Source organism: Panthera uncia, chromosome B1, assembly GCF_023721935.1.
Source record: "Panthera uncia isolate 11264 chromosome B1, Puncia_PCG_1.0, whole genome shotgun sequence".
Taxonomy (NCBI): domain Eukaryota; kingdom Metazoa; phylum Chordata; class Mammalia; order Carnivora; family Felidae; genus Panthera; species Panthera uncia.
This window is the reverse complement of record NC_064811.1, coordinates 76,629,189-76,643,249: the sequence shown is the minus strand read 5'-3', so window position 1 is coordinate 76,643,249 and position 14,061 is coordinate 76,629,189. Positions and strand designations below refer to the sequence as shown.

The following is a 14,061-nucleotide window of genomic DNA, read 5'->3' as shown; positions in this document are numbered from 1 at the left end:
GCAGTTTTAAGTTATCAAAGAGGTCATCTGGAAGAAGTATAATTAGTTGTCACACTGGGGAGGAGGAAATGGTACTGGTTCAACCATATATTAAAAGTCTATTTTCAGAGTGCCTGGGTGGCTCAGTTGGTTAAGAGTCCAACTCTTGGTTTTGGCTCAGGTCATGATCACAGGGCTTGTGAGTTCAAGCACCATGTCAGGCTCTGCACTAACAGCAGAGCCTGCTTGGGATTCTCTCCCCCTCCCCCACCCCTGCCCCCACCCTTCCCCTGCTCACACTCTCTTTCTCTCACAAAATAAATATTTGAAAAAAAAACACAACAGTATATTTCTCCCAAAAGTTACTTTATCATGCCACTAGAATATGAAAAAAAATTTTTTTTAACATTTATTCATTTTCAAGAGACAGAACATGAGTGGGGGAGGGGCAGAGAGGGAGGGAGACACAGAATCTGAAACAGGCTCCAGGCTCTGAGCTGTTAGCACCGAGCCCAACGCGGGGCTTGAACTCACAGATTGCGAGATCATGGCCCAAGCTGAAGTCGGACCCAGTGAGCCATCCAGGCACCCCTAGAATATTTTTAATAATTAATTTTATAACTCAGAGATAAGCAATTAATACTGGATAAATTAAAAAGAAAGCAAAACAGTCCTAAATGAAATGCAAACCCAGTTTGATTTGGTTGTGAGAGAGAATCCATTTAGATGCATTTAGATCTGATATCCACAGATTCAACACATTCTGGGTCTAACAGCTGATTTTGATATTTCAATTCAAAGGTAACTTACGTGATCCAGTCTTTTCTTTTTTATAGACTGATCATCATTAAACTCATCTTCCTCATATGGCTCTGAAGAAGAAGATAATTTTCTTTTCCTGGGTCCACCACCTTCTAAAACGGAGATGAACGATCAAAGTTTGTACAAGTATTGTAAGAATCATTAATGTAAAACAAAGGTAAAAAAGTTATTATAATGAACACGTGCAGATCGTTCTCTTGACATCAGGCCCAATGTTATTTCTTCTACATTTCATGTATACTCAATAAATGTCAACTGAATTAAAGGAAAAGTAAACAGAGACTCTTATGTTATTTGTAAACCATCACATTATTTAGTAACAACAAACATCGCTAAACTGAATGGTCAGTCTACAGAGCAATACTGAAAGGAAAGGGTTCTCCTCAGTGACTCCGTGTTTAGCAGTGAAAAAAAGTTGAGCCCTATCTGTCTAGCTTATTGAATAGCATCACTGATACCAATAATAGTTTACTATGTACCAGGCTTTGCAAAGGGCTTTTATAAACTGTTGTTTCTTTTATTTTTCACAATAAACTTACAAAGTAGGTAATAGTCTCATTTAATAAATGAGGAGGAAGTGAAACATGGATAGCTCAAGCGATTAATGCTCTTAACCTAGAAATGAAGAGTGTAACATAGAGACTATAACAGTGATAGAAAATTTACATATTCTGTCATAAGTGAAAGAAAAACTCAAACTACATGATCTTAAAGAAGCTATATTACAGGGGTGCCTGGCTGGCTCAGTTGGTAGAACATGTAACTCTTGATCTCGGGGTTGTGAGTTCAAGCTCCACGTTGGGTGTAGAGATTACTTAAAAATAAAATCTTTAAAAAAAAAAAAAAGGAAGCTATATTACATATTTGTAGTTTGAAGACATTTATCTATTTCTTATATACTTTTACTTTCAGAGAGCCAATTCCTTAGACATACTGCTAACATGAAGGCATCTGTTACAGTTTACAAAAGTGCAGTATTAATTACACCAGTATCCTAATTATGCTGTCAGAAACAAAACTTGTAGAAGCACAATATTCAAACTAAATACAAACACGACAGCTTTTAAGTTGTAAGTCTGAAAATTTTATAATATGGTTATAACAAAAGAAGTAAATGTTACCAACATTTTAAAGTATAATTTCCATGTAAGTGGGAATGCTTAAATTTTTGTCTTCTAATTATATTTCATAGAGTAAATGTGCAGTCTGCAAAAACCAAGTAATTCCCAGCATCCACTTTGAAAAGGGATCATCACAATTATATTTGTTGGGGTAGGGTAGGGTAAGCACTGTTAGTCATATTCTAAGTCTGAAAAAAAGCTTCAATGAAACCAGATGATTTACGCCAGGTCACCTAGATATATTTCTTTCCTGAAAGAGTTAAGAGCTTTGTTTTGTCAATAAAGGATCCTTCAACCTTAAATATCTGCTTATACAGCTTTACTTTTTGTTAGTAGTATTATGACACCAAATATTTTCATATAGTTAAAAAGGCTACAGGCAAAAAATTTGCAAATAAATGTGGGAGAAAATGCAAATATAAAATTTGAGTACAAAAATGTTACATAACAGTACACAACACTGTTATCTACATCTTCTCTGTAATTAAACACTTTATGTTTATCTATATGTTATGCTATGCTCACCCCAAGTGCAGCTACCATCTGTCACCATACAACACTATTATTGACTATATTCCCTGTGCTGTGACATGTACTCGCTTGTGGTGAGTATAGAATATAGTTGTCGAATCACTTTGTTGTACACCTGAAACTAATGTAACACTGTGTGTTAACTATACTTCAATAAAAAAAGTTTTTGCATATATCTAAATAAAATAAGTTAATATTCTATACTAAATATCACTTCCAAATTGTGTTTCATAAGGTCTCATCTTTTATTGGGAGCACTCACCATCAATTTCAGAAAAAACAAAACAAAACAAAAACAAAACAGTTAAAATTATTCCTTATACCCCACATGAAAATAAATTTCATCTAAATTCAGTATTTAACAATAAAAAATAAAACATGAAATCATAAAAAAAGAACACATATTGGCAGTTTAACAGAAAAAAATGAAAAGATGTTCAATTTTATTAATAATTAAAAACAAGTAGAATTTTAAAATATCATTATTTTGTATCTGTTAATAAACAGTAAATAGACCCTAGCAGTCCATGGGCAAAAAGGCACTTTTAAACATTATGCATTGTTCTAGCCTTTCCAATCTAAGTAACACACTTCAGAATTCTAGATATGCGTATCTTTTAGTCCAACAATTCCTTCTCTAGGAATTTACTCCACAAACTGATGGAAATGTGTGCTCAAGTATACACACAAGAATTTTCCCAAACTGTCTAAATGCCCAAGATATTAAACAAATTAGAATATACCCATAAATGCCACTGTTATAAATTAGGTAGACTTTTTAAAAATAAACATGGAAAGATGTCTCTAATTAATGAAAAGCTTACAAAGCAACAAATATAATAGGATCACAATCACATTAAGAATGTTTTGCTTATTTTTATATAAACACAGAGAAGAAGAAACAGGTAGATATATTCTGGACAACATCAATAAATTCACATTTTTACTTTTTAAAATAGGATAAAAACTTTTGTAACCCAGTGTTCATAAACGAAAACTTTCAGAAAGCAATGCATAAAAGGTACCCTTACTGTTTAATATGGGAGTTATTACCTATAAGATTATAATTTGTGCTAAAACCAACATCCTTTATCATGAGGCACAGAACTGTCCAAAATCTCTCACATGTGTTTAAAACGGCCTTTTTTGGGGGAAATTGTCCTAATATATCCAAAAGAGTTTCCTGTTGATACCGTAAATTGAAGGGCTATCTTCTGTTGGTGAGGCAAAGCTGCCATTCTATACACCTCAGAGGCGTAATGGACTAAAGATGAAGATGGCCGATACGACCGTCCGTTCCATTCTAAGATGAAGCATGGAAGTTTACTTCAAAACCAAGAAGGCCCTGATTTATTCTTTCCTTATAACTTTCCTCTTGAAAATATTTTTTAAGAAAGAAAATATCAATGTATAGTGCAAGAATGAGAAGAAAAAAACTCAAAGGAAGTTCACGTTTAATGAGGATTATACTCCATAAAGGCAGAGATTTTGTCCATTTTGTTTCCATACGTATCCTCAATGCCTAACACAGCATCTGGCATCTAGCAGTAGGTGTGCAACAAATATCTGTTAAATTAATAAATAAGTTGAATGATAAAAATTGCTCAAGAGAAAAAAGATTAGATGCTATTATGGAATAAAATGTTTCTACAAATTTGGAAAGATTACGGACTACTGAGGTATTATAAGAACAAGAAAGAATATGTAAAATTTTCCAAACATTTTGCAACTCAAGAAATGTTCATTGAGTCTACCATTTTTCAGGAATTTTTCCAGTAAGTGCTAGGGCTATGGTAATGAGGGAGATATCAACCTTCTCCTGTATGTACCATTTTCTATCAAATGGCCCCTGGGAACAAATCACTGCTAACACTTACTATGTACTTATGTGCCCCACGCTATAGTAAGAAATTGACATTATCATTTCTTCACAACAACCTATGACACCGGTACTATTATTACACTATTTTGCTCATAAGGAAACAGAGACACAGAAGAGTTAGGCAACACCGCCCAAGGTCACACAGCTAGTAAGTGGAAGAAAAGGAAGAATCTTAACATTCTGCACAGGTACCACCCACATAACACAATACTATTTATTCCCTTACTCACATTGAAGAAAATGAAAGAATTAAAATATTTCATATGGATGAAACAACTATCATCTTTGGAATGCACTCCAACAAAATCTACTTGCTGAAGAGGGATGACAGCCCCGTGGGAACACACTATGCCATCTTCTATTTTTGCATATATATGTTAAAGTTTCACAAACATTAAAAAGCCAAAAAGATCCACTTAGGGGAATGGGCACTTATTCACACAATGTTAATGAAAAAATAAATTAGCACAACCTTCAAGAAAGTAACATGGAAGTACATATTAAACTTTTAAATGTGTATATTCTTTGATTCAGCATCCCAGTTTGAAATTTAGCCTATAGAAATAATAACATAAATATTTCCTTATAAGACTGTTTACTTTAGCACTATAATAAAATAATAAAAATATAAATAAATGCTAATTAACAGAGAAATAATTAATAAACCAATCATACAGGCAGTTACAGAAGAATGTTATGGGCCATATTTAAAAGATGGATAAATCTGATTGTTCTGACAAGTTATCCATGAAAAATTATCAAATGATTTTTTTAAAATGCAAACCGATATTATTATTACATTTCCTAGTTTAACGGACACACCCACGTGTGTGTGTGTGTGTGTGTGTGTGTGTGTGTGTGTGTGGTACAGTGGTGGGTACAAACAGGAAAAGCTGAAAATGATACAAAGCAAATTCAAGGGTGGTCAATGGGAGTGTGGGTTTGCCTTCATTACTTAAATGCTTTTTTGGTATTGGGATTATAGGTTATTTTTACTTGTTTGGTATATATAAGTTAGGGGGAAAAAATACAGTATTTGCCAAAAGAATATTGGAGGTGCTTTTATATTGCAAGCTCCTTGAAATGCATTTATTTTTGTATCCCAAGCCTGGAACATAGCATAAATATTTACTAAATGAAGGAATGCTGATTACCAGCTAGGACTTTCCACAAGACATTATGTTCCTACTGACTCAGATTTGTAGACCTGTAAATAAAACCACAATGCAATTAGAAAGGACACTTAAGAAATAAAGAAAATATACCTTCCAAAACTTCACTGTTACGAGATTTGATCTGTAGAAAACAAGCAAAATTACCAATGAAAACCTGCCCCCTCCCTAGGAAAAAAAAAAAAAAAAAAAATCAACCTAGAAAATGTGGTTCCCAAATAGCTGTATGACCTCAGGTAAGTCACTTAACCTTCTTAAGCTTCAGTTTCTTTATTTAAAAAAACTGAAGCTATTAGTAACTCGTAAGGATCCTGTAAGAATTCATGAATGTGCCTGGTAAATTGTAGAGCAGTATTAAAAATGTGAAGATATTTATTACTATAAAGCTAATAAATACACATGGGTGGAAACTAAGCCAGGCATACCTGCATCACCAAACATCAGCAAGGCAGCAGCAATTGCTCCATCCATAGTGCTTGTTGATTCAATCAACTGACAGAACGAGAAAACATTGTTTGAAAAAGAACAGTTTAAGAAGTCTTTCACAAAAGTCTGTACAATGTAAGCATTTCTTAAAACGTTGTTGGATGTATTATCACTGTTGGTGAAATACATACAGTATATTCAAGCTTTCGTTATTCTTGTGTTTTAATTGCAAGGTTCTACGTTGAAGCCTTAAAAACTCCCTACTTATATGTCCAGGCAAAGAATGAGGGAGAGAAGAGGTAGTGAGGAAGAGGGACACTTGTAGACATCTGTTATTATTCCTTTTTTGTTTATGAAAAAATAACCCACAATTCTGTAGTCACTTTTTAAAACATCTAATACTTAAGATGAGTGGGATGAAGCGTTCTTTTTGATTTTTCCTCTATTTCTGAATCACCTGAATTTATTAAAGAACATAGTCCTATACTATTTATATAATTAATATCCTCAATATATAATTTTTATACTATTCTATAACACTTTGTATTTCATAAGGAATTAAACATCCTACTTTTTCCTTTTGCTATAGTTTCCCTAATTTCCAATGAGTTACTTGTTTTAAAAAAATCTTACATTTTGGTGTGGTAATTCAGATCTTTCTTACTTGTTTTATAATTATTGAATAAATGCTTTTATTTAAAAACTGGAAAAGATAAAGTAAAACAAATGAAAAATCTTACATCTTTTAATAAGCTATTTTTATATTAAATTACATAGTCTAAAATCAATTAAAAGCACTCTCTTCTACTGGTTTTCTTAATCTTGAATCCTTAAATATCCTATAAGCCCGACCCCCCCAATTATCAAAATAACCAAAGCACATGCATATCAAGTTTAGGATTAAATTTATATTTTACAACTTCTTGAATTCCCTTACATGGGTGTAAAAGCCTCTGCAAAGCACTTTATAAATGTTATGTTAAATCTCTTGAAATGATGGGGATCAGCTGAAACAGAGTACTTCAAGAGTGCTCTGCTTTGGAGTAATATGCTAAACTCCCTAAATTTCAAATATTCATGCAATGAAACATGAATACAATTCTGTGTATCAATCCTATTCTCCCTCTGTAATTATAAAATTAGAGATAAATATTCTTACAGAAGAAAAATACCCTTAAACTACATGAACAATTAGCAATCAGGCTAAGAAATATTTTTAAATTGAGATTTGTTCCTTTGAACATTTAATACTCCATCACGTATATTCTGTTAGAAGCTCTTTCCAACATTGTAAGTAGCCTCTGTAGCCACTACTCATTACATGCATTGTCTTCTTATTCCAAAAAAAAAAAAAAAAATCACATCAGGAGGAAAATAACACCCCAAGGTGCAAACTCAAGATACCACTAAAGTTTCATTTATCTAACAGTAAGAGGGTATCAAAATGACTTAGGGAAAAAAAGATTCATGTTAAAAGTAACAGAGAACGGTAATAATTTATTTTATAGTTTAAAGTAGGAGGCTCAGGACCACCTTCAGTTCAGACACATTGTTTGGCCTGAACAGTATTTTTATGTTTTTATTTAAATTTGTTACCATAAAAAGTTAAATTTACTGATAGAACACGGATGAATCCCAAACCCTTATGCTAAATAAAAGATGCCAGTGGCAAAAGATCACATGTTATATAATCCCATTTATATAAGATGTGAAGAATATGCAAACCTAAAGACAGAGATTAGTGGTTGCCTAGAGCTGGAGGAGGAAAGTGAGGAGTGATTGTTAAGGACTACAGAGTTTCTTTTTAGAAATATAAATGTTCTAAAATTAGATTACAGTGACAATTCCACAACTTTGCAGGTACACTAAAAACCACTAAATGACACACTTTAAATAGGTGATCTTTATGACACTTAAACTATATCCCAAGAATGCTATTAAACTGATCAACAATAAAAAAAAAAATCCAGCATTTTGACTTTATTTGGAAAATCTGAATACCTGATAAAAAATGGGCTATCACTGATATCACACAGCCATATCACGGTGGTGCTAGAGAGTACCTACCCGTTTGAGAAAGAGCGTATACTCTATAATATGCTGGTGTCTATCACCTCAAAGTTACCTGCCTACCCCATACAGATATGGAAACTCCTGAGGTTCAGACTGGAGACAGTGGTGATGACAGATAAAAAGGTGAAAAACATATAAACTTGCAATTAAATGATCCCCTTACGGTCATTTAACTAATAAGTGACAGAGCTAGGAATAAACGATTTACTAGTAATCTTCCGAGATTTATTCTCTACCTGAAATTTAATTGATGATCAATTTTTATGTGCCCTTGTAACGAGCTGCCTATTATAATCCAAATATAGCCACGTATTTTGTTTCTACATGGGTCAATGTTTCCCAGCAAGGGTGCTATTGGTGAGATAATTCTTTTGTTATGTAGGATCATCCTGCATACAGAGGGTGTTTAGTGTTCCTGGCCCCATGGCACTAAATGTCAATAGCCAACCCTTTGTCATTATGATGACAAAAAAAAAAAAAAAAGCCTGCTGTCATTTCTGATAGTTTCTAGTGGGAGATGGGGGAAGTCTCTACTTTAGAACCATTTAAACTCAAAACAAAATTTCACAAGCTATGTTAGCTATTAAGGGAAACACAACTTATTATATCATTTATAGGCGAATAACCTTACCTATTTAAAAAGTTAAGACTCCCTACAAGAAAATCTCTGGCATTTTACTTCCATTATTACATAAAATAAAAATTATCTCAAACATATCTTAAAAAAAGACTATCCTCTAAATACAGTACTAGATACAAGGGAAATACAACATTATTATAGCTATAATAACAAATTACTATAAAAGGGTATATAACCTTAAGTAAGTCACTGTCACTTCTTTGTGGGAAAAGTTCCTTCAAGGTCTGAAGTTTAGCATCTTTAAGGTCTTCCAATTCCGAAAAGTCTTCCATTTCTGAAATATCATCATTATGTCTACCTGCCATGGTAGGAAGGCCCTGGGACTCTTCATCTTCAGATGGCTCAGAACTAAAAATATTTTCAGAGGAAAAAAACAATATTTTAATGGATTATTGTTATTACAATCATATACATATATATGTAATACAGTTCTTTTCAATCAGAATGCAATCTATCCTTGTCAAAGATTAAAAGAAATTTTTCCATTTCAGTATGGTTATACCGTATATATAAACCTACATTCCCAGAGTCAGCATACTTCCTAAAGATCTTCATATTATCTGGGCTGGGATGGAAAAGAACAATAAGATACCTGGTATTTATTTTAAGATACACAAACATGTATTTCATGTCCACTTTCTCTTTCCTATTCTTTTTTCACCTATACTCTATTATCAGACCAGCATTGTCAAGTTGTTCTTGAGAAATTATAAAGCCTACACTAACACAAAGATAAAAGAACTTTCATGGCCTACCTAGGTGATCAGAATCTAAGTATTAAAATCATAATGGTCCCATTCAGTACCAGAATCTCTGCCAAGAACAAAACATGTCTTCAGACAAGGAGCATTTATTCCATGTGAGGTTTTATTTTATAACAACTAACTTTAATCTCATTCCATCTTAATTTATATGTTTACCCTATATAAAAGACATTTGGGGCCAAATTTTACTCATCCATCTCCCAAACTAACAAAAATCTCATTTTGAAATGCTGGTTTTCTACCATGATGGCCATTCTGGAGATCTGAAGGTAGAAGTATATCAAGTGGATAAAGGTTATAAAGATCAGAGAAAGGAAGGTGGGAATTTAGTTAAGAACATTCCTAGTGTCAGAGAATACATGACTTTGCTATGCAGCTAATTCTGTACTTGGAAACATATCCAGAATCTGTGTTTTAGTAACTTCACTGTTACCTACTCCTATTAGTTCAGTTGTCCTGGTCAGGACACTAGTTTTGCCTGAGAGTCCCCCAAAACATTTAAAGGCAGATCCCCAAGGACCAGGAATATATACTTTAACAAGCTTCTAGGCTGACATCTTGATCCTGCTCTGAGAAAATGCTCTGAGAAAAGTAACTAGGTAAAATAAATCACTTCCTTTGTAACTAATGCCTGTCCTTCAATATTTGAAGGTGATTACATGGCTCTCCCTTTCCATGACACCCACACCCCTCATTCTGAATGTACTAAACTTTGAATTCTCATTCTGCCTTACTACAGTCACATTTCCTGATTCTGCCACCTAGTTCAGTGAGAAAATTCAGGTTGTAATCTTCTCACAATTTCTGCCCTGGATAACCACTTTCAAAGGTTCTTATTCTGCCAGCCATTACCTTCACCTAATGATTGGATTCACCACTATTTGGTGAGACAAACTCACGTGCCTTTTGAAGTAGTATTTATGTTGCCTACGAATCTTAACATGCCTTGGATTTAACATGCAGTTCATAGGAAATAAAAGCAAGAGAGGAATAAATTCAATACCATCATGAGGAAACAATCAGAAAAATCTGTTTTCTCTAAGAAAAGCCTCTTCTTCACTAAGTTAAAATCATTTAAAAAGAGGGAAGAGGACTGTTCAAGATCAAAAGAAAAGTCAGGAGTTTTAACATTCGAATGCAGTGGATTCTCCTTGTTTGGATCCTGGTTTGAAAAAGCAGCTATAAAATACATGAATATAAACTGGGAATTAGAAGATACTGGAGAATTTTTCATTGATAGCAGTACTGGATTTTCAGGAGGAGGAAGATGTATCACCAAGTATTATTAGTAAGGGTAGAAATGTTGGGATGTCCATAATTTAAAAAAACTCTAGGTCAGTAATAATAGATGAAACAATGAAACAAACAAGGAAAAATGTTAACAAATGTTAAGTCTAGGTGGTAAGTATATGGGTGTTCACTGTCCATTATTTTATTTTCTTATATGCCTAAAAGATTTAAAACTAAAGGAAAAAAAATCTACAAAAACAAGAGTTTGTGTCCTTTTATCTGGTCTCAGATCAAGTTCTTCCCTTCTGCTGAAGATAAAGTCCCCTCTCAGTGCTAAGGGATTCTAGCCCTTTCTACTTCCTACAGTACCTTGTTTCAACTATCTACTGTCTTCTTTCCTCAATCTCTTCTCTCTCCCTAAGCTCTTCCTCCCAAGCCTACAATGGGCTCAAGACTGAATTAATTAATTCAATGTACCAAGAGTTCTAGAACTGTGGACACAGCACTGAAATAAGCAAATTCTCAGGGTGCCCGGATGGCTATCAGTTAAGCATCCGACTTTGGCTCAGGTCATGATCTCAAGGTTTGTGGGATCGAGCCCTGCATCGGGCTCTGTGCTGACAGCCCAGAGCCTGGAGCTTGCTTCCAATTCTGTGTCTCTTTCTCTTTCTCTCTCTGCTCCTCCCCGACTCGTATGTGTGCACACTCTCGCTCTCTCTCAAAAATAAATTAAAAAAAAAAAAAAACAAAAAACGTAAGAAATAAGCAAATTCTCCTTTCCTCCACAAATTTTATAAAACTGATTTTCTACTTGCTCATTTCCTATATAGTTCTCATCTCAATGTTTTACTACCTTCTGCCCCACCATTTCTTTTTTTATTTAAAAAAAAAATTTCTTTTAGGCTTTATTTATTTTTGAGAGTGAGAGTGAGAGAGCGAGAGAGAGCAAGCAAGCATGAGTGGGGGAGGAGCAGAGAGAGAGGGAGACACGGAATCCGAAGCAGGCTCCGGGCTCTGAGCTGTCAGCACAGAGCCCAACGCAGGGCTTGAACCCACAAACTGTGAGATCATGACCTGAGCTGAAGTCGGACGCCTAACAGACTGAGCCACCCAGATGCACCTGCCCCATCATTTCAATGAAATTGTTCTTATGAGGGCAATAATATCCTCTAAAATGTCAAATGTAATAAAAATCTTTCATTGGTTATCTATTCCTCTGTAGTCTCATCCACTGTTGACACATCTCTGAAAATCTAGCCCCATACCCATGGGTTCTGGAACATTAGTACTTGTGATTTTCCTTTACCTCTCCACTTATCCTTAATTTCTAAAGAAGGCTTTTCTTTAGCCTTGACACACAGAAAACATTAAATAAGTCATCCAAGTACTCTGATCATATGCCTTCAATCTAAAGACAAAATAAAACTTGTAAACAAATTCTGAACTCTACTTAATAGGCTTATAATGGCCAAGTGGTAGGATTACAGCAATTCTGAAACTATCTTATGTATACTGGATAATTGAACCAATTAAGAAATAAACTGCTATTGTAAGAAGGCAGAGTTCTCATACTCACAAAAGGAAATATAGAAGGAGACAAGGAAGAGGCTTATAATGGTAGAGTAGAATTAAAGGTATCATTAAGGGGAGCCTGGGTGGCTCAGTCGGTTAAGCATCCAACTCTTGATTTCGGCTCAGGTCATGACCTCATGGTTCATGACTTCAAGCCCCACATCAGGCTCTGCACTGTTTGGGATTCTCTCCCTCTCTCTCCTCTCAAAATAAATAAATAAACTTAAAAAAAAAGTCTGATTAAAAACCTGATTGAAAAACACACATTCTATTAGAATACCAAATAATGAAAGTAAAAAATCTGAAATGCTAGTTAAAATAACCAGCAATTTGCAATTATCAGTATAATAACTGATTCAGGTTAGAATCATCAATAAATACTGTAACTACTGAGTGAAGGTCTGCTAAGGAATAAGATCGTTAGCTAGTCTCAAAGGATCTGCCCATAGATTAATCACTGTAAAGGGGAAAATGGTAACTATAGAGGTGAAACCTGGCAGGGTTCTGAGTGATCCAAGTATACTTCCCCAATAAAGAGACAAATCACTATCACTGTGCCTTGAAACATGACACACTGAGGCCACAAAATCATTTATGTAGCGTTCCTGCCACTTAACCTAAATTTAATCATGAAGAAAATCAGGTTAAGTAGAAATTGAGAAACATCCTTAAAAAAAAATGGCCTCTTACTTTCAAAGGCCAGTAACATGAGAAACAAACAAACAAAAAGGCTGAGAAACTGTTTCAGATTCAATGAGACTAAAGAGGTATGATACTAGGTAAAAAAATTCAACATGACACTGAGGGAAAATTACTATAAAGTACTATTTAAAATATGGTCCAAGGATTGACCGCTAGTTCTTAAACTCACACTTTGTTATCCATCAATGACAGGATAAGGAATTTATATGAGAAGGTAAAACAAATAACATTACTAAGCATATTGCTTAATCCAGCTGATTTTTCCTTATACAACCTCCTGGCAAAGGAACTGTACAGTGATTTACATTCTAGGGCACATTCTTTATTTACAAACCAGGACTTTGTAATACCGCTACTATAAAGGACATTTACCTGGGATTAACAGGTAAAATTTAAATATGCACTGTACATTAGATAACTATACTGTGCCAATGTTAACTGGTATTTCTGCATTTGAAATTCTACTTTTGTAATTTAAGAGAATAACCTTGTTCTTAGCAAGTACATGTGAATCTAATACATTTAACCACGCAAGATCTTCACTATTTATCTTCACTATTTTTTATTTCAGAGTGAATTTCAGGAGAAAGGCATACTCATCATAGCTTACAATAAATTCATTTTAAGAGGAAATTCTCATCTTCTCATCAGCCATAGGCAGTCCCAATCTCTCGCTCCTTGCAACATTTTCTTCACTTAGCTTCTGATCACACAATCTTTTGACCTTTCTCTTACCTCAACAACTATTCCTTCTTAGAACCTCTCCAGATTTCTTCCCATTTCTCTGTTCCTAAAATCCCAAGTTCCCCTGACCTGAGTCCCTCAACCAAGAGATCTTCTTTTTTCCAGCTATATTAGTGTCCCCTGGTGATTTCATTTTATCATATGACTTTAAATATCAGATCTATATTCTCACAATTCCTAAATTTAGATGCTACCCAGACCTCCCCCCAGAACTCAAATGTCACAAATCCAATTGCCTACTTAACATCTCCTGCCTAGATGTCTAAGAGTCTTCTCAATCACAGCATGTGCAAGACTGAACTGCCACTCTTGCCTTCAAAAGGAGCTCCCCCTATCACACTCAAAACTTGTCTTCCATATCTCAGCTATTAGTAACAGTCCTTCCAGTTGCTTAGGCCAATCT

At 34.4% G+C, this 14,061-nt stretch overlaps 1 protein-coding gene across 5 annotated transcripts in view; it reads right to left on the bottom strand.

Annotated features, from left to right (window-relative positions):
• Positions 1 to 14,061, bottom strand: part of SMARCAD1 (SWI/SNF-related, matrix-associated actin-dependent regulator of chromatin, subfamily a, containing DEAD/H box 1) — a 78,040-nt gene that overhangs the window by 45,268 nt on the left and 18,711 nt on the right. For 4 of the 5 annotated variants that reach the window (XM_049630881.1, XM_049630882.1, XM_049630883.1 and 1 more), the window contains exons 4-6: positions 8,823 to 8,994; positions 5,933 to 5,999; positions 790 to 893 (exon numbers count right to left, since the gene is read on the bottom strand). In XM_049630881.1, the coding sequence (XP_049486838.1) occupies positions 790 to 893; positions 5,933 to 5,999; positions 8,823 to 8,994 (343 nt within the window). The remainder of the gene's footprint in view (positions 1 to 789; positions 894 to 5,932; positions 6,000 to 8,822; positions 8,995 to 14,061) is intronic. The other variant, XM_049630884.1, reaches the window with a different exon arrangement.